The sequence below is a fragment of the Halictus rubicundus genome, chromosome 2 (genome assembly GCF_050948215.1).
Source record: "Halictus rubicundus isolate RS-2024b chromosome 2, iyHalRubi1_principal, whole genome shotgun sequence".
Taxonomy (NCBI): Eukaryota; Metazoa; Arthropoda; class Insecta; order Hymenoptera; family Halictidae; genus Halictus; species Halictus rubicundus.
The window spans coordinates 7,706,922-7,733,541 of record NC_135150.1 but is presented as its reverse complement, the minus strand read 5'-3'; the positions used below and the strand labels follow the sequence as shown (position 1 = coordinate 7,733,541).

The window sequence follows — 26,620 nt, the reverse complement described above, 5'->3', positions numbered from 1 at the left end:
GTTTTATTTAAAAATCGCTTCTTATTACAAGTGGTTCGGAAAATTTTTATTTCGCATAAAGGCCCGCAGACTTGTAATTAATAAAATTAACTAAACGTGACTGTGTGCTTTATAATGACGACTAAGCTGTTATTCAGATTCCATACAATTTTTATTATAACATGTGCTTTAATCAAGAAAAGTTCGCTCAAAAATTTCTTCACTTCCTGACCCGTCGGGCAGTGTTAAAATTACTTGCAGAACCTAGGCACTGTCGTCTGCAAATTTGCAGTCGTTTGCAAAAAATTGTACCGAAGTTTAAAGCTCGGTATATACCTGTAGATTGTGCTTTAGACCCTGCTGAAGTGGAAGGCTATCCGTAGAGGACAAAGAATACGAATCGTATCCAGCATCATAATGTCCGCTACTGCTACTGGAGAGTTCTCCGGATTTGCTTGTCGGACTCTTAGGCACACCCGAGTTCCTCTGCATTTTGTTCACGATGTAAAGGTACGGATTATCCATGGTTGTTGAGGAACTCGAAGAGGCACTGTTCCGATCGCCGGACCAATTTCCAGAATCTCGTCTCCGCGGCACGTTCAAGTGATCCGGAATGCTGATGCCATCCTGTGGCGATGAACCCGCGCTGAGACTACGCGTCAGTTGCATCTGTTGCTTCTTCTGCTGTTGCATTACGCTCTCGACTGCTCGTCTGCTGATGTATTTTGACTCCACATCGCCGTCTACCGCGTCCACGCCCTTTACGATAACAAAAGATGATGTTTGTTAACGATCTACTCGTTAATTCTTTAATCCAATTCTAATCGAAGATCTTGTTGCATTAGCAGAGCACTTTTCCGTAAAATTGTGGTGATTCACGTTCTACGTACTTTTATACATTGCTGACTGTTTGAAGTGAGAAATAAATCATTTTTTAAATCTGGACTCGCCCGGTTCTTGCGCTAAGATCTTATAAGTGTCAGGGAATTTTCGTAACTCGACTGCGGATTGTATGCAAAATAAAAGTTATTTGCATCGTTTGCAATGAACAAGAGCGAAACAAATTTTTGTCTTATTTTAGTAATTATGATAAGCTGGGACTCGGCATTATCGAAATAAATTATTTGAAAAATAATGCTATTTAAAATAATCATATGTTACTTTATTTGAACAGTCAAATAATTTTTTTTTAATATTTCATTATTTGAACTTCAAATGAAATTCAAATAACATTTTCATTTCATCAAATAATTCGTGTACTCCAAAATTCTATAATATTTATCTCGTGTACTAAAGAACAATTTTAAACGTGAATGCAGCTAAACTTAAACCCCAAAAATTAGCATATCTAAATTTAATTAATTATTATAAATTAAAATTAATTATTATTTTATTTAAACAATTTAATAGAAATAAAAAGTTATTTGAAAATAATCTATTTGATGTCAACGTCAAATGAAAATACGATCTTTATGTTATTTTTAAAATACAAATTATAAAGTATTTGAAATAATTTAATATTTCAAATGATTATTAGTTATCTTATTTCAAATTAAATGTATCCATCCCTAATACATTGAAGCTTTTTAAATTCTTTTAACTCGTCTTCTGCTTTAACCCTTTCCTTACGGCAGCCCGCTCCGCTGGAGTGACGCCATAAACGGGGCACCGCACCGCGAAGTGTGCACGTCGGTAGTCTTCGATATTTGGACTACCGCCGACTATAGTCGGCACCCGTACACACAGGTCGTCTCGCGGCCGCCGACTATAGTCGGCAACCGTAACGAAAGGGTTAACTTACACCTACTCATTTTTACCATAAATGCATAAAATTAGTAGGTGTACTTTAAAACAGTAGAAAGATTAAGAGATTTTAACAACATCGATATACGATTTTTAGCTTATTAGAATTATTAATGCCGAAATGATCCTGTATCTTAGAATTGATACAAACAATTTTTATTTTGCATACTAATCCGCAGTCTATTGACAATCATTGGATTCAATGGAAAATTCTCAAGAAAATCTTCAGAAGATATTTTTTACACTTACAAATAAATACATGGGAATCAAGTTTATATTAATAACGTTTACCGAATTTTTATGAAGAATTTGTAGAGAAGTCTAACAAAAACGTCTATCACCCTAGGGTACGCTGTTAATGGAGATTTTAAAAAATGATCTAAAAATTATAACATAATCAGAGAAAAGGACAATAGAAGTTTATTGAAAAGGACTGCAAATAGCGGTTTTCTTTTTTAACTCACAATCAGTAATACAGTAACTGTAACTGTAGGGTAATTAATGGAATTGGTTGATAATCATGCAATCTTACTTGATTGCCGAAGATGTTGTTTTGAATGTCGGTCAAGTTCTGGTAATCGCTGTAAATCCTACGCTGCGTGTAAAAATGAGGAGGACTATCTGGATTCGGTGTGATGGCACGTCTAGCAGTGCTATTGATCGATGGCTTCTCGGGACTCGGTGTGATCGATCGGCGAACATTATTCTTCGGTGGCGTCTTCAAACCATTTCCATTTGGGAACGGTGTCACTGTTTTAGGAGCGTTTTCCGTATTCACCGGAGTTCCTCCAGGCGTCGCGTACAGCAGAAGCAAAGGTTGATATCGTCCTCTTCTGCATTTCTCCACGACTTGCTCCCAACGTGGACCGATCTCCTTCACAGTGGCATCGTCGAAGTAAATCCACACCTACAAACAAAAATAAAAAAAATTATTAACGCATTGTCATAATTAAAAATTTTTATCAATATCAAACATTTTCCATGATTTTCAATAACATCCCAGTCGTTGCACTTCGCGGTTTTAGCGAATACTATTATGCCTCAAGTGTAAATCAATCCAAAATAAAAATTGTTTGCATCAATTGCAAGAAAAGGGTGTTACATCAAAATGTATTTCTTTTAATAATTTCAATAGGTTGTAAATAATGTACCGATGATATTAAATTCATTTAATGTTTAATGAAAATCTATGAAATAGTTTATTATATTAATGTTAATATCAATGTTTGCCATTGAATGGTATTAAGCCCAGTTATTAAGGAAATTTATTTTAAATGTGTTAATGACTAAGCCTGGTTCGTTTTATACGATCTGTTAAATAAATTGTATTAATGTCTTAGCCTTGTTTGTTTTGTGGGAATTGTTAAATAAATTGTGTTAATGGCTCAGATTTGTTTGTTTTGTGGGAATTGTTGAATAAATTCTGTTAATGACTGAGACTTGTTTGTTTTGTGGAAATAGTTAAATAAATTGTGTTAATGGCTCAGATTTGTTTGTTTTGTGGGAATTGTTGAATAAATTCTGTTAATGACTGAGACTTGTTTGTTTTGTGGAAATAGTTAAATAAATTGTACGACTAGGAACAGAAATATCTATTAACCTTCAGTTTAGTATGGAAGAAGAACGTAGAGTAGTGTTTGCCGTAATATGTGACTACTCCAACGAGATTGTGCACAGTCGAAGCACCCCATCGGGAGTCTACCACACTGTGGAAAACGTCGCTCAGCCGAAGAGACGTTCCCACGGTTGCGAAAACGTCCATAATGTGTTCCAACGATGGCCGTTCGCTATCCCATACTACTCCGACGGAAACGATTTCCGGCCGATTCATCAATGTCCTGCAGATTTGGATTTTGGCTCCGCAGGAACTCTGGAAATTTGCAAAAATACCATTTTAGAATTCTACTTCCTGTAGACGCCAATCCTTCAAACCAGAGATACCTACAATGCTTTTTACTAATACTTATTTCGTTTCAGAAAATTTAACAATAAAAGTTGGAAAATATCAAACACATTCAATTTACTGTTTGAACAAACGATTCTCTTCCCTAATTTTCCATATGATGGGATTTTCGATCTAAATCTACACAAGTTGAAAAAAATGATTTTCCTACATCATTTAACCGCTTGCTGTATAAAAACAATAACGAATTAGACTCCTGACGAATATTTAAAGAAAACGAATTTTCTTTCGAATTTTCTTTCTTTTCTTTTCTTTTCGAATTTTCTTTACGTATTAAAGAAAATGAAGGCATACAAAAAATATGTATTATTAAAAACAAAGAAGTTCCAATTATTGTAGTCATAAAAATAATCGCACGGCAATGGGTTAATTACTGAGATATCAGAAAACACATTTTTTTACTCCAAATTTGAGAATTGTTCTCACCCCTTCAGCATGATTAAACGCCAAAAGAGTGTTATTAAACATCTTTGTTATTAAACTACGTTATTAAACGTAGTTAATAGTAGTTAATAACTTTGTTATTAAACTACTTGCAAGAGCGAGCACATCCATAGAAAGTGATGCAGATTTTAGAAAGTAGAATGCACTTTAACTGTCTGGTAAATAATCAACAAATTTACAAAGAAAGGGCTACGAATTAATTTGTACACTTGATGTAGTAACAACAGCAAAATATTTTCATAACATTTACATTATAAGCAGGCTGCGGATCTTTATGCAAAATGAAAATTGTCTGCATCAATTACAAGAAAGGGGAGTTATATAAAAATTGACTTCTTATCTTAACAAATTCAATAAAATGGAAATAATGTCCTACTAATATTAAACTCGTCTAATGTTTCTTCTATTGTCAGTTTCACCTAATTATTTTTGCCATAAACTCATAAAATCCGCAGTCTAATTATAAATGGTAATTATCGAATACCTTGAAACGAAAAAAAAAGAAAAATAAATCTTGCATCAAACCACAGAATATCGATCGTACAAAATTTGGATAACTTTTTAGTCGCGCCGAATTCCGATGGAACGTGAAGCGTCCCCGAATACCCAAATATGCAATGTTACTTGTCGGTGGTGTTCTACTTCAAAGAGAAAGTCCATACTGAAAGGCTATTATTTCCAAGTAAAGTCCGAGGCACCTGATCTCGCCGACCGGATGAGTAAGAACTCGAATCACCGGAACTGTCGTTTCAGGTGTGAGACCGCGATAGTCTTGAACAGGGGAAGTCCCGTTTCGTAAAAGTTGGTGTGTTACTCACCGGGCAGTCTCGGATGTCGCCCATGCCTCCAGCTTTTCGAAGAAGCTGTCCGAAAAGGTCCGGGTTGTTTCGGGAATTAGGCGGCGTTTGCCTCGCTTGTGAAGTCAACGCCGATGCTGACACGTAATGGACCATCTGTGAACCAAAGAAGTCATCGTAAGAACCATTAATACCTGTGTGAGAAAATGAAAACGTTACTGAACTCCTGAGAAGCTGGCGATTTTATCGCAGCAATTAATTTTCTTTTACGCATTTCTTAATCTACTTCTTTGAGATCATTATTGATTCTCTTATCGGAGTAACTATAATTAGCTAATGACTATTACATTAGACTAGAGAATTGGAATTTAGGTGGAACCACTAAAACAACGTTAAGTGCCTTTAAGACTTTTTCAATCGTTAAAAGTGGATATTCTTTCCGATTCGTGTTTTATAAAATATGAGAATGAAAGCTGTCTGAACTTGCGCAATGTAACCGTCAGATTAGTGCCGATAAGCTCAAAAATCGTTATCAAAGTGAACTGGAACATCGGATAAATTTGAATGTGGTTGGAAAAGCTGGACTGAGATAGTTTTCAGCTAGAAATTTTCGCTCCTATTGTGAATCGTTTAGACGGGTTGCAATAGCAGTCGCTCGGAGACGGTAAAACCGATCGGCCATGACCGATACGAGATTGCAACGAGTTTCGCGTTTTTACAATCGGCCGACAACAGCGTTACGAGTACTCGAAGGGGGAACAACTCCACCCACGTGAGGTGTTGTGCTCTGCACTCAATTATGCGGACCGGCGTGCCATGTACGTGCTCGAAAGGGCACTGCTTTTCTTTCGTGTGTCAGAAAACGTACAGTCTCCGGCATAATTGTCTATTAAATTCAAAAATAGCAATCTTATACGGTCGAACTTGAAAACTCGAACTTCCACGTCTAAATCAAAGGCTACCGCCGCCGAATAAGAGGCAATGATCTGTGACAAAAGTCTGAAAAAAAATTAAGAACATTGCTTTTGACAATAGCTTCCCTACTGAATTTATATAAAACTGGTATCTCAAAAAGTTCTATGAGAAATATGCATTTTCTCGGATTTTTGGAAATTTAAAATTTTTTAAACGTGTTTGCCAACTCATACAAATCCGAAAAAATACACGTTAATAATCATCATAAGACACAACTACCATAATGATGTATACGTGATCATCGGAGAACTTCCATATAAAATCAGGAATTTTTAAAAATCGATTTTGCGGTCAAAAATTTGGAAAAAATTTACAGTCATGTGTGCACTTGCAGTTAGAATATTCATGAATTTTTTCGTAAATTTTCTTAAGCCGAACGGAACAAATAGAGCATAATTCTTGTAGCAGGGGTAAAACTTGCGACAAAGGGTTTTTTTTATTTTGGCGTTATGAGTGTTATGAAACATGTTCGAAGTGTCGTCTTTCTTTATTTCATAAGTAGACTGCGGATCTTTATGCATTTATGCCTAATGAAAATTTTCGAAAAATGCAACAATATAAAATTCGATAGAATTTAGTACGATTTTTATTTATTTTGGATCTACAAAGGCTGTTTCCGTTGAAAATGTGATAGTATTTGATTCCGATTTCTTAAAATTTGTCTATAAAAATTGAAAATTGTATAAACATCAGCAGTCTATTCATAAGGAAAGTAATAGGATGAATAAAGTCAAATTATCTCAGGAACGGTAAGCGTTAGCACAAATGTACTTTAGTACCTTTTTATTCAGAATTCACCATTCTATTGGAATCGAGTATAAAAAATAAGTCATTCCATTTAAAAAAACGAAAGTGACCTTCGTATCTCCCTTACGTGTCCATTCGCCAAAAAACTGCTATTACTATATTATTAACTGCTTAAAATCCTACAACTTTTATTTGAAACACTTTCGTGTATTGTTTAAAATGACGTATGTAGATGTTTCAGATGGTCAGAGTTCGCGGAGCACATTGTACATCAAATTGTAACGCAACAATAGAGAAACACTAAATGTTGTATAATTAGACTGTGGATTTAGGCATTTTTAACAAAAATTAGTAGGTAAAGCATCAGATGAATTTAATATTACCGGTACATTATTTAAAACCTATTAAAATTGTTAATAGGAGAAATCAATTTTTATGAAACTCGATTTTGTTGTAATTGATGCAGAAAATTTTGATTTCGCATAAAGACCCGCAGTCTAATTATGATATTGAAAACAGAAAATTTGTAATTTTCGACGAACGGAAGAGAGTGAAAGATAAAAGACAAAATAGTGCATCAAATTTCCAAAAAGCTCGGCTGAAGCATTGTTCATATAAAGCATAAGCTCGGCTGTTTAAGAAAAAGTAACGCCGTAACGAGCGATGAAGATCTAATTTTTCCCGAAGCGTCGGGCGCGAACTTTCCCGGAAAATTGTATAATTTAGTTACACAAAAAGTGTAATTATGAAAAGCACCGTGGAAGAAAATATGGGTTTCCTTATTGCGTTGGTTCAGGGCGACCGGCGGATTTACTTTCTTGCTCAAAGTTCGTGGGAACTAATTTCATGCCGGTAACTAGAAATTTAATTAACCCTTCCATGCTCCACATGGTAGTTGTAAGGTTACGCTTTTGCGCGAATTTTTCATACTGTTATTCACTAGATCTCCTTGAAAATCCAGAAATCAAACGGAATCTCATATCAATTCTAAATTACAATCTTTCGCCATTAAGAGATTTTTTTTTTAAATATTAAAAATAGTTTGTTCAGAAAATCAGATCATACATCGAAGACTCGCGTACTGATTGTTATTTAAATAGTTCACCTTTTCGGGGATGAATTTTTTATTAGTATTATTAGTATTATTTTCTTCAAAGCTCACAAATGCGCAGAATATTTTGACTCGTTTTCTTTCTTTTCGAATGATCTGCATTCTCATCTTATATTAGTATTTACAGACTGCGGATTTTATGCATTTATGACAAAAATGAGTAGACCAAATGCAAAACAGGAAAATATTTAAAGATTTTTAAAATACTATGGTAAGGGACCCAATTACTGTGGGGGTACCAATTATTGTGCCTATATTAATTATACTCATTATTAAAGCATAATGAATATTAAGAAAGAGATATATAACATACTCTTTTTTAATATTCGTTAAGCTTTAAAAATAAGTATAATTAATATAGGCACAGTAATTGGTTCCTTTACCTTAGCGACGCATATTTTTCTAATTGCTTGTAAACGAGCCTAATTCGAGGGCTGTATTATTCTCAACTGTTTTAAATTACTAACAAAAGAAATAAACCTCTATGTAGCTTCCGTATCTTGTAATTAATATACATAATTTCTTATTGTGCATAAAAGTCTTCAATCTAGTCATTTGTGTCTTGCGGTCAATAAATAACTCTACCTTTTTAAAATTAGAATAAATGAAAATAATCCACACACATTAACGAAATATAAAATTTATTTGAAAAAATAAAAAAAAAACAGAAAGATGAACAGAGAAAAAATGCTGGCCGGATGTGAAGACGAGCTACCATAACTTGTAGATATGATGCAGATAGTACTGATGCTAGGCTAGATGTATTTTATTGACCTGTTTATAATAATGTATGAATTAAGAACCGTTGACAGCTAAATAAGCTACGTCCGACTACGATTTACTTTATTTTGAAATTAAACGAACTGGAATCGACAGAAATTATATAAATAATTATGGAGCTTATGAGGCTGGAAGGAGCAACTCCGGCTCAAGTATTTTTCCAAGGGGTGAACTATGGAATGGAACCGGTTGGCTTGTTCAGATATTTCCAATTATCGAATAATCTAAACCGAGGAAGGGAAATTGCCAAGGGTTTCGCTTTCCTCGCCGACTGAGCCGGAAACAATCACCGGGGAAACTGTTTGCGCGGAAGACGATAAAAGTTATTCGAGCATGCGTCGTGGTGATTAAATTCTACGATCTCATGATTGCCAGCGGCGTGGAAAACATTTTTTATTTTAGTCGTGAGTGTCGCCGAAATAATCGACAAGCAATGAAACGGAACAGTGCTCGATCCGATGAGTTCGGCGCTCAACCGATTTCCATGAAATTAGCTCGAGAGCAACACAATCCAGAAGTCAACAGAAATTGTTGAAATTAGGTGCAACCACCAAAGAAACGATATACTTACTATGTACATACATACTGCAAGGTGATTCAGCTCAGTGTGCCACCTAAATTACTTGTAAACTATTTGGTACAGTTAATTCACGACATATGCCAGCAACACGGGTCTTAATATCGTTTATCGTCCAGGAGATCCTATTAGTCTTTGATGCAGTGCCGAATGTAGAAAAGGACAGCGAATCTCGAGCGACCTCGGTCGGCAAGGAGTCTAAACATAACATGAGTCGGGTATATCGGTGTAAGACTAGGAGACCACTACTAATCCAATAACAAAACTTCTTTATTTTTCATTATTTTTTTATGGAACTTTCACCAACATATTCGTGAAATTTTTTCAATGAAAATGATACCAAATATGATATAATTCTGATGATATTTACTTATGTAATGAACGATGAAGGTTACTTCCCATTACGATTATATATAAAAATAAAGAAGTTTTGTTATTGGATTAATAGTGGTCTCCTGGTCTCACACCGATATAGCCGACCCGTATTATGTTACACTACTCGGCGACCGAGGTCTCTCGAGCGTCTTGGCCCCTCACGGGGAATACACCGCAGTAGTGGGGATAACTCCGCGACATTTATGGGCCATGCCTCGGCGACATATGTAGAGAATTGACTGCATACGGAAAAATGGTTGAAACGAAAGTTGTACAATTTCAAGAGTATTAGCCTTTTTTCGTTTTGTTTTTTTGTATCGAGATACGAAGGTCACCTTGGGCCCCTTTATCATAAAGGGTTGCAAGAGTAAGCTTGTTGAGGAAGGGAGAATCGAAATAAGATTTTTCAGTACAAGTACAACTCAAGATGTTCTTCAATGTAATTAATACATTTGCGTAATCGATCGATAACAAACCCAACGTTAATTTACGATTATTGGGATTGAAAAGATGGATCCATCAGGAATTATTTAACAAATTTATTTCTCCGGGTATATATTTAAAAAAATAGCTAAAAGTTTGGAACGAACACATTCTCGTATTTTTTATAAAGTACTGTAAAATAATCACTTTTAGTGCTCCGTGAACCTAGTGTTAATGACGGTTCAACCCTTGAGATGCAGCGTTAAACCAAACATTGACTTACAACACTTATGAATTAAACAGCTCATTTGCGAGTCTATTTTTGACAAAACCTAAGAGAACACTCTCCGTGCTAATCGCCGCAGTAACCGCGAGAGCAAAAGCGTTCGTCATTTGATTACGTTTCCCCAAAATCCTAAGCTCCGTTCCAGCCAATCGATCGTGACCAACGAACCATCAAATCCCGATCGGTTTAATCCGTTTACATGGCGGAGACTTGGCTGTTCAGTATCTTAGAGCGCTTAGGCTTCCCGGCTAAGTCGCTTAAACCCACTAAGAGACGAAACTTCTCTCTGTTCTCCCAGTTTTCCTACCTGCCGTACCTGGCCCCACCTTCCTACCTGTCGGTTTAAGGGTTTTTAGAGGTAAACAAAGAGATCCAGCTTCCCAGATCTTTTGATCGCTTTTCCCCGGTTACCTGCCCAGCGGCCAACGTGGGAAACGGAAAAGCCTGCGCTCTCGGGCTTTGTAGAAAATTCGCATCGACAGATGCTGCGGAGAAAAGATGCCGAGAAACTATTTCCTGCTCTATCCTTGAAGCATGATGGAAAGTTTCGCAAGAAATACGCTCCGTGTCTGCGAGCCATGGCTATCTACGCGGTGATTTTTATTCGTTGGCTGAGAGCGAAGATTATAGAATGTCCTCGAACAACTGTGAGCGGAGATGTCTGTTTCGATAATGAAGAATGTGATGAAGCTTCCAAGAGGAATTAAAATATTGTTGAAGTAAAATTGAACCAGGGATCGAAAGAATTGTGAAACTTTCCGATGCAGTTCTGTTCGAAACGTGGACTGTGGAACGTTCTTCAAACTATGGCGCCTTCTGTTCTGTTGAGAATAGACAGAGAAAGATTCTTGAAAGTAAAAGTTTTCTAAGAGAAAATTTTTTTACAACATGAACAGACACTTCGTTCTGTGATTTTAACAGTAGAACTACCGAGTAATAAATACAACTGATATATTATATTGCTTTGTAATAATGACAAGACAACGTCTATTCAAACCTCATATCATTTATTTTTAACATGTGCTTCAATAAAGAAGTTCATTCAAAAATTTCTGATAGAAACATTTTTATAACTTCAATAATTGTAAAAGAAAAAATTAGGAACCACAGTCATTTTGACTGGTGGTTTAACTGGGTGGTAAAGGTGGTTTTAACCATTATGACCATTTTAACCATTTTTATGCATAATACAAGTTCTCTGTATCGATTGCAGGAAGCAAGTGAAAACAATTAGTCAGCCTGATCATTAACGACAAGGCGTGGCCTGACTAACTGAACGTAGATATGAAAAGGCTGAAACGCTCTACAAATGGTTCATTTATTGTAACATTCATTATTGTATCGACGATCTCCATTCCTTACAAAGTCCATTTTCCACATTTTTGCTCTTCAGTGAAAGAAAGAACCAAGAAGAACGAGATTCGAAGAATTTAAGACACTATTTGAAGAACTAAAGAAAGATCATCTTGATAAATTCAATGAGTATTTTTCATGTGTACCCAGTCTCATGAAAATTAATTTATGTGATTGTTCTGGCGTATTTGTCGAAATGTTGGTTTGTCAGAAACCGTTCTTGCTATTTTTGGTGTACAGTGTTCACTTCCATAGTGAGAGAATCGTCTACTCCGATAGTGTGAAAATTTTATCCCTAATACTAGGGGGTTCTCCCTTCGACGGTCGGTCGCGTTACAATTGTATACGTTTTCTTCCATCCTAAAATTTCCAAAGATACTTTGAGCCTATTTGATCGTTCCCAAACTTCAAATTCTGTCAAACAACACGGTCATTTTGAAACTGCAAATAAAATCAAAAGCAGTTCCAGTTCAACGCTTCAGGCTGACGGCAACAATCTTCTCGACAATATATGGCTTTCCAAGCAACCAATTTTGAAGTGGACAACGTGGATGCTACAGGGTGTATAGAAATTCCATGCCGCAAAATTAACCTTGAACTTTAATTACAAGGTCAAAAGGTCAACAAGTCCTTTTCTTTCAGCGTATTCTATTCATCGCAAGGATAAAAAGTGCAAAAGAAACCACGGGTCAAAACTCAATCGTTCTCTTAAAAAAGATTGGTTCTCTTAAAATTGTCATTATGATTTTATTTATATTGCATTTTCATTCCTCAGTTACATGGAGATTATATGTATGGCGTGCCGTTGGTGACGCCGTTGGAAATTATTTCTTTGCATACAATATAAATAAAATCAGTTCGATAATGAAAAAAAAACTTCATCATAAGAGAGAACGGTTAAGTTTTGACCCGCGATTTCTTTTGCACTTGTTATCCTTGTGATGAGTAGAATAAGATGCAATAAAAAAAACTTGTTTACTTTTTGACCTTGAAATTAATTTTGCGGCAGCTTTCTTACATCAATGTCCACCAAACCGAGGGTGTAGAATCACGCTACGATAGTCGCGACATATAATTTCTTTCCATCCTTTACTGTTTCATTTGTACTATATACAACAAATTGTGCAGCATACGGTTAATTGTATTCCGTCGTAGCTTGTAGAACCGAAGATTGAAGCGGCTCTCGACCCGCCGAGTTCCGTGCGAAACCCGTGTCATCATTTGCCGATTGAAGCGGTTCGAAATGATTTTACCGTCATTAATCTCCGTTTACGATCCCCGTCGCAAATAGTAACGAGCATTAAACTGACCTGTGTAAAAGGCAGAGGTTCCGAAGTGGCGCCGCAGGCACCGCAAACGCTTTGCTCGACGAGTGTCATGGCAAACTTCTGGTGTGGCACACAGTGTCTCGCGCTGCACATGTCCTCCGCTTCTCCGTTCGCGATGTGAAGGTGTATTCGCAGAAGAATGTTTTCCTGCAACGAGAATTCCGTTAATACGACTCTGTTCGTCAGCTTGATAATAGCTAAAAATAGGCGACTCGCCGGTAATTGTTTATCGATTACAGTTACTTGAATAGATACGAGACGATCGTGATCTAACCAGCTTCGTCCTCTCGATCTTTCTCATAGTTTCTGGAAAATCATCTGTGCTCGACAGAATTATCGATTTCCAATTGTTTGTATACAGGGCGAGCCTCGTAACGTGACAACTTCAAATAACTCGTAATACTAGTCTATTTGTTGTGCGAACAAATTTTTCCAGTAAATGTTGCACTGTTGCTAGAATTACTAGTTGTTAGTTTGCTTTTTTTTTATCGAGATGTCAGGATCACTTTCAATTTTTTAAATCGAATGACCAATATGTTTTTCCGAATTCGGATGAAGCACGAAATTCTGCGTGAAGAATTTATCGTGCTTGTTTAACGATCATTGCGTATTATGATATGTTTATTTAGATTATGTTAAAACGTTCTGTACTGTATGCACTGGAAACTTTAGTATTTTTACCGTAAGTATTGCGTGTAGAGGAAAAAGCGACTGAATATTTGTTGATTATTTAGAAACAGGCAAAGTACATTCTACTGATAGAGATAATTATATAATACATAAATAATTACGGAATCTTCAATTTGGCGAATAAAAGATTTCGACCTACAATAGAGTTACTGCCAATCGATTTCGAGAGCCGAAAATGAATTCGCACACCTAATAGAAACAAGATACAATTCAATTAAAATTAATATTGCACTTTGTAGAATTTCAAGATGATGATTGATGTCAATGGACACAACTTAGATGTTGACAGTTCAGAATCAATGGGTTGAAGGTTAATACAGATGGAGGTTAAAAGTATGAAAAGTGAATGATTAATATTAGATTCCGAGCTAAAATTAAGATTGAAATTAGTATCGACAGTCGCCACAGTAGAGTAAAATAGAATTGGAGAATTTAGTGGATTATTAAACCATAATGAGAGTAGAATCAGTGCATATGTCATTGCATATGTATATGTAGAAAAAAAGATAGATAAACTATGCCGATACATTTTCATAAAAAATTTTGCTACAAGCGACAAATGGTTAAAAATTGCGAAAATCGCAACTCTGGAGATCTTTCGTTTGTCCTTGCGTGTCGCTTTTCGTTTATTTTTAATGTGCACAATGTGAATTGAGAGTATAGTGAATACTCGATTTTTGTCAGCAACACGGACATGTAAATATCATCGGAATTATATCATATTTGGTACCATTTTCATTAAAAAAAAAAAAGTCACGAATATGTTGGTGAAAGTTCCATAAAAAAATACGGAAAAATAAAGAAGTTTTCTTATTGGATTAGTAGTGGTCTCCTGGTCTCACACCGATATACCCGACCCGTATTATGTTATACTCCTCGGCGACCGAGGTCTCTCGAGCTTCTATACCCCTCACGGGGTATACCCCGCGGTAGTCGGGATAATTCCGCTACATTTATCGGCCATACCTCGGCGACATATATGAGAATTTACTGTAGTGTTTTAAATCAGCAAATGGTACGATTATAAAAAAAAGTAAGCAGACATGAGCGGAATGAGCAGACATTAAGAAGAAGGTGATCGTGCTATTGGTACCTTCTCACGTTGCTTAACAATATCATTAGCACGCATTACGAAAGTACTTTTGGGACAATACACGAACCGATATCGCAGACATTGTCAAAGTGAACGAATTCTTCCATATTCTAGAAAAACGTCATGTCGTGCGGACCAACTTTAGAAAAAAGTGAATTTGTCGTAAAGGGTGCGCGGAGGCCGTATTACTGGCGCTAATTACAAAATAGATCACATGTTGCGCCTATAAGGAAACGAACCACCGGATCGAATGGTTTTTGCTAATCCTACGGAATTATTGGCTATTACAGGAGCCGGTATAAGTGCGAGCATAAATCTCTCCCTGTCTCTCTCACTCCCTTTCGACATTCACGCCGCGCCGGCCGAACGTCGATTTCCTTCGCGGAGGCGATTATTTTCCGAGCGGTTTGCGATACTGAATATTCCGACAACCGAACGAGAACCAGTTCTCCGTTATAATTGCTAACTATACCGCGGATTGCCTCAACGATACCTACTCGTAGGTAAGTCTAAGCAAATACAGAGCCCGACGGGAGACCACTTTCTCGTTTACATCGCGGACTCGCGTATAATTACGCGTGCACGTGCGTGTGCGTGTGCGTGTGTCGACACCGGTTCGCGTTGAATAAAATGAATGTAACGTTACGAATGCAGTCTCTCTGCCCGACTATAATCAATCTAAGAACGCTGGCGATCGAGCCACTCCGTTATCTCCGAACGCAGGAACACGTTGCTGCTGCTCGAGTTACGCGTTGCGCAATTAACAGAAATTAAGCACTTTGTTCGGGCGCCGCTACTTCCACTGCAATCTACGGCTGTCGTCACTGAGGATCACTACCGATACTTCCCGTCAAGTATTATTATTGATGACTCGGATCTTTGTGCAACAAAAGAACTGCATGAATCAATAGAAAGAAACAGTAGCCAAAGACTGTCCTTCTGTAAGGATTTTACGAAACTGGGACCAATGAATTCATATTCTCAAAACCTTATTAATCTCTATATTGTTTTAAATTGCACCTACTAATCTTTTTCATAAGTACAGTAGCCTCCGTAACATCCTCCTCTCCGTAACTGTCTCGAAGATCCCTACCGTAACTGTCAAAATTTTATTCCCACCACTGGGGAATCCCCCTTGGCACAGCCAAGCGGTGAATACACTCGACGACCGAGCCAGTCAAGGGGTCAAGTATCGGTGAGGCTCACACTAATGCAAGCGAAGCAAAACATTGCAATTTTTCTAATTTTTAATTTTTTTATAAAACGCTTACCATTGTATTAGTCTTTCTAATTAAAATTACACCGAACACCATATAATTACGCTTCTTATTACTCGTTGTACCTTTACCACAAATGTAAAGTCCGAAAATTTAATCATGGTATACAAGCAATTATAAAAGGGATAGAATCTTCTTGTTGCTTAAGATTGCATCTACTCATTTTTGTTATAAGTGCATAGAATCTACTTATTATAAATTCCTCCCACTAATTTTTTTCATAAGTACATAAAACCTTACTGTTTTAAACTGCATTTACTACTTTTTATTATAAATGCATACCATTTCCTCACTGCTTTGAAGTTAGAGGTCAAATTGAAGTGCATCTACTAACTATGTATTATCATAAATACATCAAATTTCATTAGTGCTTTAAAGTGCTCCTGATAGTTTTTGTCGTAAATGCAAGGAATCTCCTTAGTGTCACAGATTGCACCTACCCATTTTTGTTACGAGCTCATAAAATCTCATCAATGCCTTTTACTTAAATTGAACATATTATTTTTTGTTACAAGTTCATAAAATCGCATCAATGTATTATTGCACCAACTAATTTTTGTTATGAATTCATAAAATCTCCTCAATATCTTAAATTGCACCTACTAATTTTTGTTATGAATTCATAGAATCTCCTCAATATCTTAAATTACACCTACTAATTTTTGTTATAAATTTTATAAAATTACTCAATGTCTTAAATTTCACCTACTAACTTTTGTTCTAAATTCATAAAATCTCCAGAATGTCTTAAATCGTACTTACTAATATTTGTCATAAGTACATAAGATCCGCAGTCTATTGATGACTTTAAAATATGGATGATCTGAAGTTAAAATGTATGATTCTAAGTACTCTTTCAACCATCTTGCATTTTACAAACGACCAATAACAATCAACCATGTTTGCTACGCTGAATATATTGGCGCAGTGATTCGTTTTTAAATCTGGACATGTGAAAGCAATTTATTTAATAAGAAATATTACCATTCTCGAATTTGTGCTACTATTCTCGAATTGGTATTGGAACAGCTCATATTTAAAGACTTAGCACGCTGATAATAATTTTCACGTAACTTTTTCTTTCAGTCTGTAAGTGATCTGAATAGACTTTGAAAGAAAAATGTACAGAATATTACTTTTTGAAAGTAATTGGCCGTAGCTAAGACAGTTTATGTTGTAGAAACGAAACTGGTTTAAGCGAGAGCTAAATAGTTTTCGGTGCTCTGAATTCTTGTGTTGCTGCTACGCGCCTGGACACGAGAATGTAGTAGCATGCAGTAGCATGCAGTAGCATGCAGTAGCTGCACTATTTATTTTGTATGACTGTATGATTTATAGAATACAATTTTTAGTATATGTTAGCAATGTAATTGCTAAGTGCGACATTATAAAATAAGAGATGACAAATGTCGATTGTCTTTCTTACAATTTCTGTGTTATTTGAACAAAATTCTAAAATGTGTTCACAGTGTATATGACACTTCGTGTTAGTAACAGTTTCTACAAAAATGATTATTTTCAATTGTGTAATACAATTTTTGTGGAGTTCGTTTGTTTTCTGGAGAATGTTTGTGTTAGTAACAATTCCTAAAATAACCATTATGTCCAATAATTTAATCAAATTTAAATTGAATGAGCACTGTAAGTAAGATTTCGCACAAGTTTCACTGAATTATTCATTTATGAATCTGTTCATTTGTAAAGGGCCAATTAATGCGTTTATTCTTAATCTATGAGAGAAGACAAACGTCTTCCGCAATAACATATAACAGAACAGACTAATTTAGCTGTTTGCCAAGCCAAGAAGATTTGTAAGCCAATTGCCAAGAAAAATGTTGAAATCGTAAAGCGGGTAGACATTATTTGTTGTCTCTGTATTTCTCTCCTCTAAATTATTTTTTATCATTATTTCCATAAATTTTGTAATGAAAAAAAAACGATCGTTTGCGAAGATCTTTCAGCAGAAGAGCAGTGCACTTAAGGTCCGGACCTGGTAGTTATCGGCGTCCTAATTCGACAAATCAAATAAAGAAGAAAAAATCGATTGGCATTCTAGGTCGAAACGAAATTGCGAAGTGTCTGGGTGTACGCGGGACCGAAACCCGTTTTGCCTAGATTCGCCGGGTTGGCTGTCGCGGAACGCACATAACAGGCCAAAGGGAACGAGGTAATTGATACTTACGAAACATTCCGCCGCATCGTCCATGAATCCAAGTTGGAACCTTTGTTGATCGAGAAAACTCTCGGCCAAAGCTCGGCGGAGAGTGTCGGGAGGCAACGCGCTCTCTTGCGAAAACTGGAGCTGGGAGAACAGGTCCTGGAGCAAACAAGGTGATGCAGTCTTTTAGTCGAAGCCCTCGCATTAGGAACGTTATGTAGACTTAACACGCTAGGTTTACGGACCACTAAAAGTGACCATTTTACGTTGCTTTATAAAAATAACAAGAATGTACTTATTTAGATTTTCAGCGATTTTTGTTGCAATGTGCTCAAAGAAATAAATTTAATAATTCCTCACGAATGAATTCTGTTATACACTCAATAATCGTAAATTAAAAATTTTAGAATCCGCCATTTTTACGAATTCTGTAAATCTAGTCAAGAAGGTATTCTCGTTTTCCATCTTCAAAAAATTAATTTCTTTTTGCATTTTCGATTTTCGAAAAATCTCAGATATTTAAATTACGGTAATCTCGTAAAAACGAGTAGTACAACCATAAGCCTGGACTCATTTCAAAACTTGAAAGCTTACTTTCGCAAAGCAATGTTCATTTTCCTCTAAGATATTTTTACACAATGTTGCAGGTGGGAAATTGAATTTTTCCCCTTAAAAAAATGCTGCAAATTCAGACGTCTCCAAACATTTTTTAAGTAAATGAAACTGCTACAGATTTGAAGATTGAAGCACGATTTTTTTAAAACTGTTTTATGGAACGACTAATGTTAAATCTTCAATCTTGAAATCTGTGGTGGTTTCACACAAAGAAAAATTTTCAGAGTTTTTGAAGAAAAACTGGTTGTATTGAATGTCTGAATGTATAGAAATTTCGAGAAAAAAAGCGTCTTCAGCATCCTCGCCCGCTACATCGTGAAAGAAAATGTTAGAATAAAATGAACGATGGATTATAAAATTAGAGGCTTCTAATTATAAAATGATATTTACTGTTATACGATCATCTTTTACGAAATTATCACGGTTTGAATATAGGTAATTGTTCGAAAACCGAGTATTCAGTGTTAAAATACTTTGTGGATCCACTGTGTTCATACGATGATAATTTCTGGTGGAAAAGGTTCCCTCACGCGACAACCGGATGTATTGTGTACAGAATAGGATATGAACAATGGTGAAGTCCTTCCACGTATTAGGAGGACTGTTTGAATAGTCCCTTTTTTGTACATAGAGCATGTGGCACCGCGTGGAGTATCAAGATATACGATAATCCTAAATTATCTGATTACGACGTGTAGAAAAATTTGATTACTCTGTAATATTATATGCAACTCTAAAGCCAAATCGATCCATCAAAATTGGTATTAAAATTATATGCAGTAAAAGAAATGTAAGCCTTATCGAATAATATTATTTTCGAATAATAACAAATTTTTTACGATATCGGAATTTAAATATTCAGATACTCGTTATTCAATGTTTAACATACGTGTATATTATCAGATTATATACAGAGTTCCTTTCAAAAAAAGTGAGGGAAAAACTGGCTTTGAATAAGGTAAGCCACGTCAAAGAAATAAATTTCCTGTTTTTTAGTGGGCATACAAAATGCCGGTTTCCTGAAGACGCTTATTAATATTCATGACTACCAAAACATGTTTCCATATTACAGTGTCGTCGTCCTGGCGTCAGGTTCTTCTCTGCTTTCCTTTTTGCTGCGTCAAACTTAAGTTACTCTAAAATGTGTATAAATTCACCAATGGATTCACCATTGGATTCGCCATTATGTTTTCAAAAAATTAAAGTTCAGATTCTTAATCGGCGGCCCCAAAAACACCCTTATATCAATTTTCGAGCAGAACCCTAATTGCTTAATATACAAATCCGCCATATTAGATTCGCCATTTTGTTTTCAAAAATGTTAAGTTCGTACTCGTAATCAGCGGCTGAGAACCCTGATATATCTATTTTTATCCACATTGCAGTGCGTTTTGAGGTTTCGGCCACGATTTCGTGATTTGAAAACACTGTTCAACGTCCGGACCATATCAACTGCAAAAGGAAACTCATAACGCCCACGCACTCTCAATTTCCCATTACATAAACGTATGCAAATCCGGTGTATGTAAATCGGATCGGCGACCCGAACGAAATCCTCCGTTTAGTCATCGCGAGAAACGAACGCCCCGTTTCTTTTCCCTTAATCAGCATATCGCCGTGGCATGAATGAAACGAGCGGCCGCGAATCATTTCGAAACCACCATAATGAATTTTGAAACTTTCGTGCCGTTAGATTTACAACGACGACTGGAACTCGCTATTACAAAGCTTTACGCTGCCGACGTATTATCGTTAGGATTAGGGTCCTGAACTTTAATTTATTGCAACGCCACTGATTTTTACCTAACACGTGTACCCTCTGACTGGTTTCCCGACTTGACAGTGATTGGCGCGTCGTAAACTCGAAGAAGGGACTGAAAGGACAATGGACGAAGCCCGTAAGTACTCTTGGAGATGTATTTTCGTTACTATTTATAGGCGCGGTGGAAAATTATTTGTTAACACCGCGAGCACAAACTGTGACTGGTACACATTGTTTTATAAAAACTACAACATTGAATTTATGAAAATTTTTCTTAATTTTTGTGACAGTGTGTGCTTGAATGAAGAAATTTATTTAATAATTTCTAATGGACGCATCCTTGTAAGTTCAATAATAATAAGATGGTACAGTTACTGTTACATCATCTCTGACAATGTCGTTTGTTATTTTTGCAATCTTTCTATGTATTCTGGCATTGTAAAAACGTAGTAAAGATTCGATAATCAGAATTGATCAGTATGTGTAACAGTCAGAAGCATTTATGGCACGTGCTTTGTTAAAAATCAAGGTAATGTGTATGTTAACAAGAATTCATAGTGTTTTTATTTCTTTTTATATTGCATGGAAAATTTCTCATTCTCTTATACCGATTTCATGATAAAAAATTTATAAAAATGTAAATCTGTATAAAAATCCACAGTTCAGTAATAACTAAACTGCGGAATTTATGCATTCATGATAAAAATGAGCGAAATTTACAACGAAATTGAAAGTACTTAAGAATAATATACATATTATGTGCATCTCACTATAATTATTAACACTATAATAATCCGACAAAATGGTGGATTTCGGTTTCGTTAATTATTCGGATCTTAAAGATGTTTTTGGGGACACTTATTTATTCGAAACTATTTTGTAAAAATAATCGTGCAATGTCTCGATAAATGCAGTCTTGTTATTTTTACATTGACAACACAAACTAGACACTTTTAGAGCTCGGTTGTTCTAGTGTTATATAAGCTTATCTATCGGACTCCATTTTATTACGATTGACGAAGAAAACATTTATTTTACATAAAGATCCACAGTCTAATAACGATACAAGAGTCAAGGATATTTCACACAATTATCGTGCAGCAAAGAATTTCCTAATTGGTAAACATATTCCCCCTTCATTCTGATCCTTTTAAAAGAACCTACAGAAATGCAAATTCGCAAAAAAATCCGCGATCCAGTAATGACGGTGAAACTCGTGGATATTTCAAAGGATTATCTGTTTTACGTTACAGAGACCGCAAACGAGTGAAAAACCGCAACGAGGAAATTTCTACGGGTTTCCCCCGGAATGCGTTCTTCGTAGACGATTGTGCAAAAATATTCCTGCAGATAAGTCGCAATCCACTGCGGGCTAAACGAGTTCGTTTCGTAACTGATCTTCGAGAGATTGGTCACACGCAGAAAATCAACAAGTACCGCTGCAGGGTGGTTGCCCAACGATGTCTCGTTATAGAAGGAGACAAAAAGACTGGAAGAAAAGACTTAACAAAAAGACTTAACGAAGAAAAAACATGGCTGAAAACTATGCAACGAATTGGGTAATGCCAATTCTCGTGTGACATTTTAGAAAATCAATACGCAACCTTTCGAGCTTTTTTTGACAGTCTAAACTCAGTTTAAACTTTAAAGCATTGATGCTGAACTTTTTTGCATTTAATATAAATCCCCTTCACAATTTGGCTTAATACCACCGTATGACAAGATTTTAAAGAACTTTTTCAAATGAATCTACAGTGCAGAAGTACGCGAAAATGTTTGAAATAAAAGTTACAGGATTTAAAGCAATTAAATAAATAAATAATAATTTTAAATTAAATAAATAATAATTTTAGGACAGAAGGATTGACCACGTTTGTCACCAACGTTTGTCTCAGCAGTAGTCTTTACAATTATCTTAATCTACTAAATGCAACTCTTGCAAAACAGTGAAAATAAATACAGTCTCCGACAAGTTACAAATTCTAGTATTTTTAAATAACGACGTGCACTAAATTAATTGGTTTCTACAAAATACGAAATCATGGTTGTTACGCATGTGTTAATTTTAAAAACGCAAGAAGAAATTTCTAACGTTTCGATAAAAAGTTTGTCACGATCGTGGCTTGAACAGACCACAAATGGTCGAGCGAAGTGGTTGATTGAAAGTTGTTCGATCGGTATCTAGTGCCGGAGAGTGTAGACAATAGTAATGGTAATGATAGCAAGCTGAAACGTCCACGCGCGTCGAGAAGGATGTCGCACCTGTTCAAAGCAGGTTAGAGCTTGGCATCAGAAAAACCAGACGGCCCGCAGAAACAGCATTGCTGCGCGAGTGAAATCGATGAATGAAAGTGATCCGTTACGGTTTACGCGATCGCGAAACACGCAGGAAAATTTATCGATGAAAATTTATTCGGACTTCGGTTATCCGAACCTCTGATGTCTGAAGTTTATGGTACTACGACGAGCATCAAATTTAAATAGGACGAGCCAAGTTGATCCGACACTAATTATTGTACAAACCGATGAAGATTGTAATTAACTGTTCGATAATCTGTTTAGATAATCGAGGTTCTACTCTATTTGAAAATCGTGATGGTCTTATCTATGATCCATGGCTGACGATTTTTTGAGAGATCCTTCAACAGCAGCAGAAATTTTAACAGATTACTCATCGACGATTGATCCACAGGTTTTAAAAAATCTACGACGCATAGCTAACAATTTCACAATGAATTTTTCAATGGCAGTATTATATAATATTATACAATATAATTATTATTTAAAGATTTCGAAGCATTTTTCTGATGCAGCATAATCATTCAGAAGCCTATTAATAGGTTTCCGGTAGGTAAAGAGTTAATCGTAAATCAACAAGCCATCTTCAGTAACTTAATCTAATAATTTCGTTTAGTATTATTGTGTGAAAGATTTTTATATCCCTTTTTGGTACTGCACAATTATTGAAATTCCTAATAACACTTTTACCTAGCATTTTTAATGATTGAGCTGAATATAAAAGAAGCTCGATTATTTTCTTTTAAATAATAACTTATTAGGTAATAACTTATTGAAATTATTACACTATATGAATTCTAAAAGTTTGTTGAATTATGGACGAAATTGCTGTCGCTTTTAAACAATTTATTGACAAGTTCTCGATCTCCGATTTTGAAAAGACTATTGCAAAATTTGCACTGAAAATATATGAAAAAGCGCCTTCTAAAAATGAGAAGATCGAACGTATTTAGATGTTACACAATTTTGATTATACGTGCTCGAATGAAGAAATTTATTCCCTAATTTCCCATGTGCCTTTAAACTTTCAATCATAGCAAAATAAGAAATCTAAAATCGGTCATTTGAACGACGTTAGTAGCCTTAATCTGTGGTCTCGATCATTTTCTCATAATTTCCGGGGGCCAGGATTTATGGCAGCAATTGAAGCTAATTATTGAAAGACACTCGAACATTAGCCAGCAACTCGAGAAGACTAGATAATATCCCGGGCGACAGAAAATCCACGGAGTGGCATAAGCAAGAAATTATGCACTAACGACGTTTTAAAGAGGGCCATGTGCACTGCTCTAAGTGTTCTCGAGCATGGCTCCACAGATCTTAATTTTTATCTTGCCAAGCTAATGCGTTCTCGAGAACACGTTCGCGACAATTCAAGAATAAAAAAAAAAAGGACGCGACTTTAATGCACGCAGTTTTTGCAGGGGGATGAATGCGACGTGATTGTGCATTACCGAAAGTTTAAAGCAGATGTTTGCAATGTATCCCTCAGTTGGTATGATGACATGTCAACAAATATAATGCAAACGCAATAGCAATTTAATTGATGCTCAGGATTTCAAAGAAAATTAATATTTCAATGTAGCACATAAGACTACATTTTATGACAAAAAAGCACAGAAAATTTTTTCATTGCCTAGCAATCACAAAATCAACGATCTAAACTGTTACGGCTCGTCGAAGACCCAATGATAATCAACCAGTTACAAGAAACAGGAATTTCGTGTTCAGTAATTTTTAACAAGCTGAAAATAGTATATTGTTCAAATCAATACTCCTTAAATATTGATTAAATTTTAATGCTCCTTAAAATTACTCCTTAAATTTTATTTTTATATTACATATGAATACAGGAGCCTACATAGAAATTCATTTCTTGTTTTAATAATTGTATAGCGTTAAGAATAATACAACAGTATTTTTAAATCTTTTAAATATGTTCATTATTTTACATTTAAACTACTCATTTTTGTCATAAATGCACAACATTCGCAGTCTAATCATAAATTAGTACATCAAATGAAAAGCAATAAAGACATTTGAAAAGTTTAAAAATGTTGTTGGATTGTTTTCAGCATGTCAAAATTATTAAGAAAAGATATAAATGTTTCTGTAGCTCCTGCATCTTGCAATTGATGCAGACAACTTTTATTTTTCATTCAAATCCACGTTAATACCAAATTTTATAATTTATCGATGAAGAAACTGTTTCTAGGTGTAATCTCTTTCTGTTAAGAAATAAATCTTAAAACAATAAATTAGAGATGTACAGTATATTCAATAAAGTTTCAATTAATACAAAAACTTTAGATATAAGTTGTATTCCTTTCAATTTATTGCCATTCTGCCTTATGAGGTACGACTAAACCAATCTTACCCTATATAATAATTTTCAACTTTTATGTCACAACTCGAATCAATACAAGTATGTGTTTATGTGTTGTTACCAATACATTTAAATTTTTAAATTGTTTTCGAGCGTTACGTTTCATGCCATGATTTAATGAACATTATTAATAAATAAATAAAGAAATGAAATATCTCGATAATATCCAGTCAACCACCGACACCGGGAGAAAGTAGCAATATCTAATAAGAAATTAATAAATACATGAGCAAGAGAGCACATCGAAATTGACATCGAACGAATAGGGGAAGAAATAACCGTTAATAAAGTTGAAAAATCGAAGAAAGAAGAGAAATTGCACGAACGAAACTAAAAGGAGAGAAAGCAGCCAAAGCGAGTACAACACGATAGAATCAAAAACCATGACGATTAGTGTATCCGAAGTAAAGAATTAAAGTAATTCGTTTTCGCGCAATCGAACAGGTTCCGGCAGCGTTATCCGTGGTAAAAGTACCAGACGACATTTTCCCCGTGATTCACGGGTTCCCCGAAACAAGAAAGCGGGAGAAAGAAGCGCGTCGCGTCGTCGTTCGTCGAAATATCGATTACACAATTCGGCATACTTTCCGCAGATCGTTCAACTCGATGTTGGATGGCGTGTCCTCCCGCTCCATGCCGCTGTCCTCCTCCTCCTCCTCGGCGATGACGGCGACTTCTTCAACTTCGACCTTTGCCACCTCGTCCTTTTTCTCGCGATCGAGCGGCGTCGGTGTCGCCGACGTGTCCTGTCGGACTTTTATCCACTTCAACATTTTCTCTGGCGACCGATCGACACCACGGAAGAAATCTCTCTCGCGTACGCGACTCCCCGTGTCATTTTATCCTCAAAGAACTTCATCCGCCTCTCAAAACCCACGAGGTCCAAACACCGCAGGTCCCGTAACATCAGCGACGCATCCTCCGCGCTCTCCGACCGTCGAGATAAGAGCAACGTTCAAGGAGAGCGACATAACTCTCTCTCTCCCTCTCTCTCGTTCTCGCTCCGGTTCCAAGCAAACAGAAATTCCGAGATAGTTCTGTTTGCAGTGTCCACGGACTCAAATATCGTTACCTGTTCTCCCGCCGCTTGCACTTGCCGCGCCTTTTGTTCCCGGCCGATCAGTTATGCTTCCATCGATAACGCCGATCTCGTTCGCTAGACAGCGTTGTTTGTAATTCTAACAGGCACTGGACGCTTCAGGATCGATCCCCTTTCAATTTCGAGGCTTTCGCAAGGTGGCGGAGGAGGAAGGGGCGGCTCGGTGGATGGGGAAACAGGTGGCCGGGCATTGAGAGGGCCCCTGGCAGATGATCCGTCGCGAAAACTGCAGGAAGAATCGTGCACGGCAGTCGCATGCCGGATGTGCTAGGAGAACCCGTTGCCAGACGAGTTGTAGACT

The 26,620-nt window shown here is 36.2% G+C and overlaps 1 protein-coding gene across 2 annotated transcripts in view; it reads right to left on the bottom strand.

Annotated features, from left to right (window-relative positions):
• Ec (ubiquitin specific peptidase echinus) overlaps positions 1 to 26,620 on the bottom strand; it is a 240,843-nt gene that overhangs the window by 5,485 nt on the left and 208,738 nt on the right. The window contains exons 1-7 of one of the 2 annotated variants that reach the window (XM_076804301.1): positions 25,805 to 25,912; positions 18,184 to 18,318; positions 12,924 to 13,088; positions 5,008 to 5,142; positions 3,383 to 3,652; positions 2,315 to 2,689; positions 316 to 738 (exon numbers count right to left, since the gene is read on the bottom strand). In XM_076804301.1, coding sequence (XP_076660416.1) covers positions 316 to 738; positions 2,315 to 2,689; positions 3,383 to 3,652; positions 5,008 to 5,142; positions 12,924 to 13,088; positions 18,184 to 18,318; positions 25,805 to 25,855 — 1,554 coding nt within the window. In that variant the 5' untranslated portion in view covers positions 25,856 to 25,912. Of the gene's footprint in view, positions 1 to 315; positions 739 to 2,314; positions 2,690 to 3,382; positions 3,653 to 5,007; positions 5,143 to 12,923; positions 13,089 to 18,183; positions 18,319 to 25,804; positions 25,913 to 26,620 lie in introns of those variants that run through there. The other variant, XM_076804296.1, reaches the window with a different exon arrangement.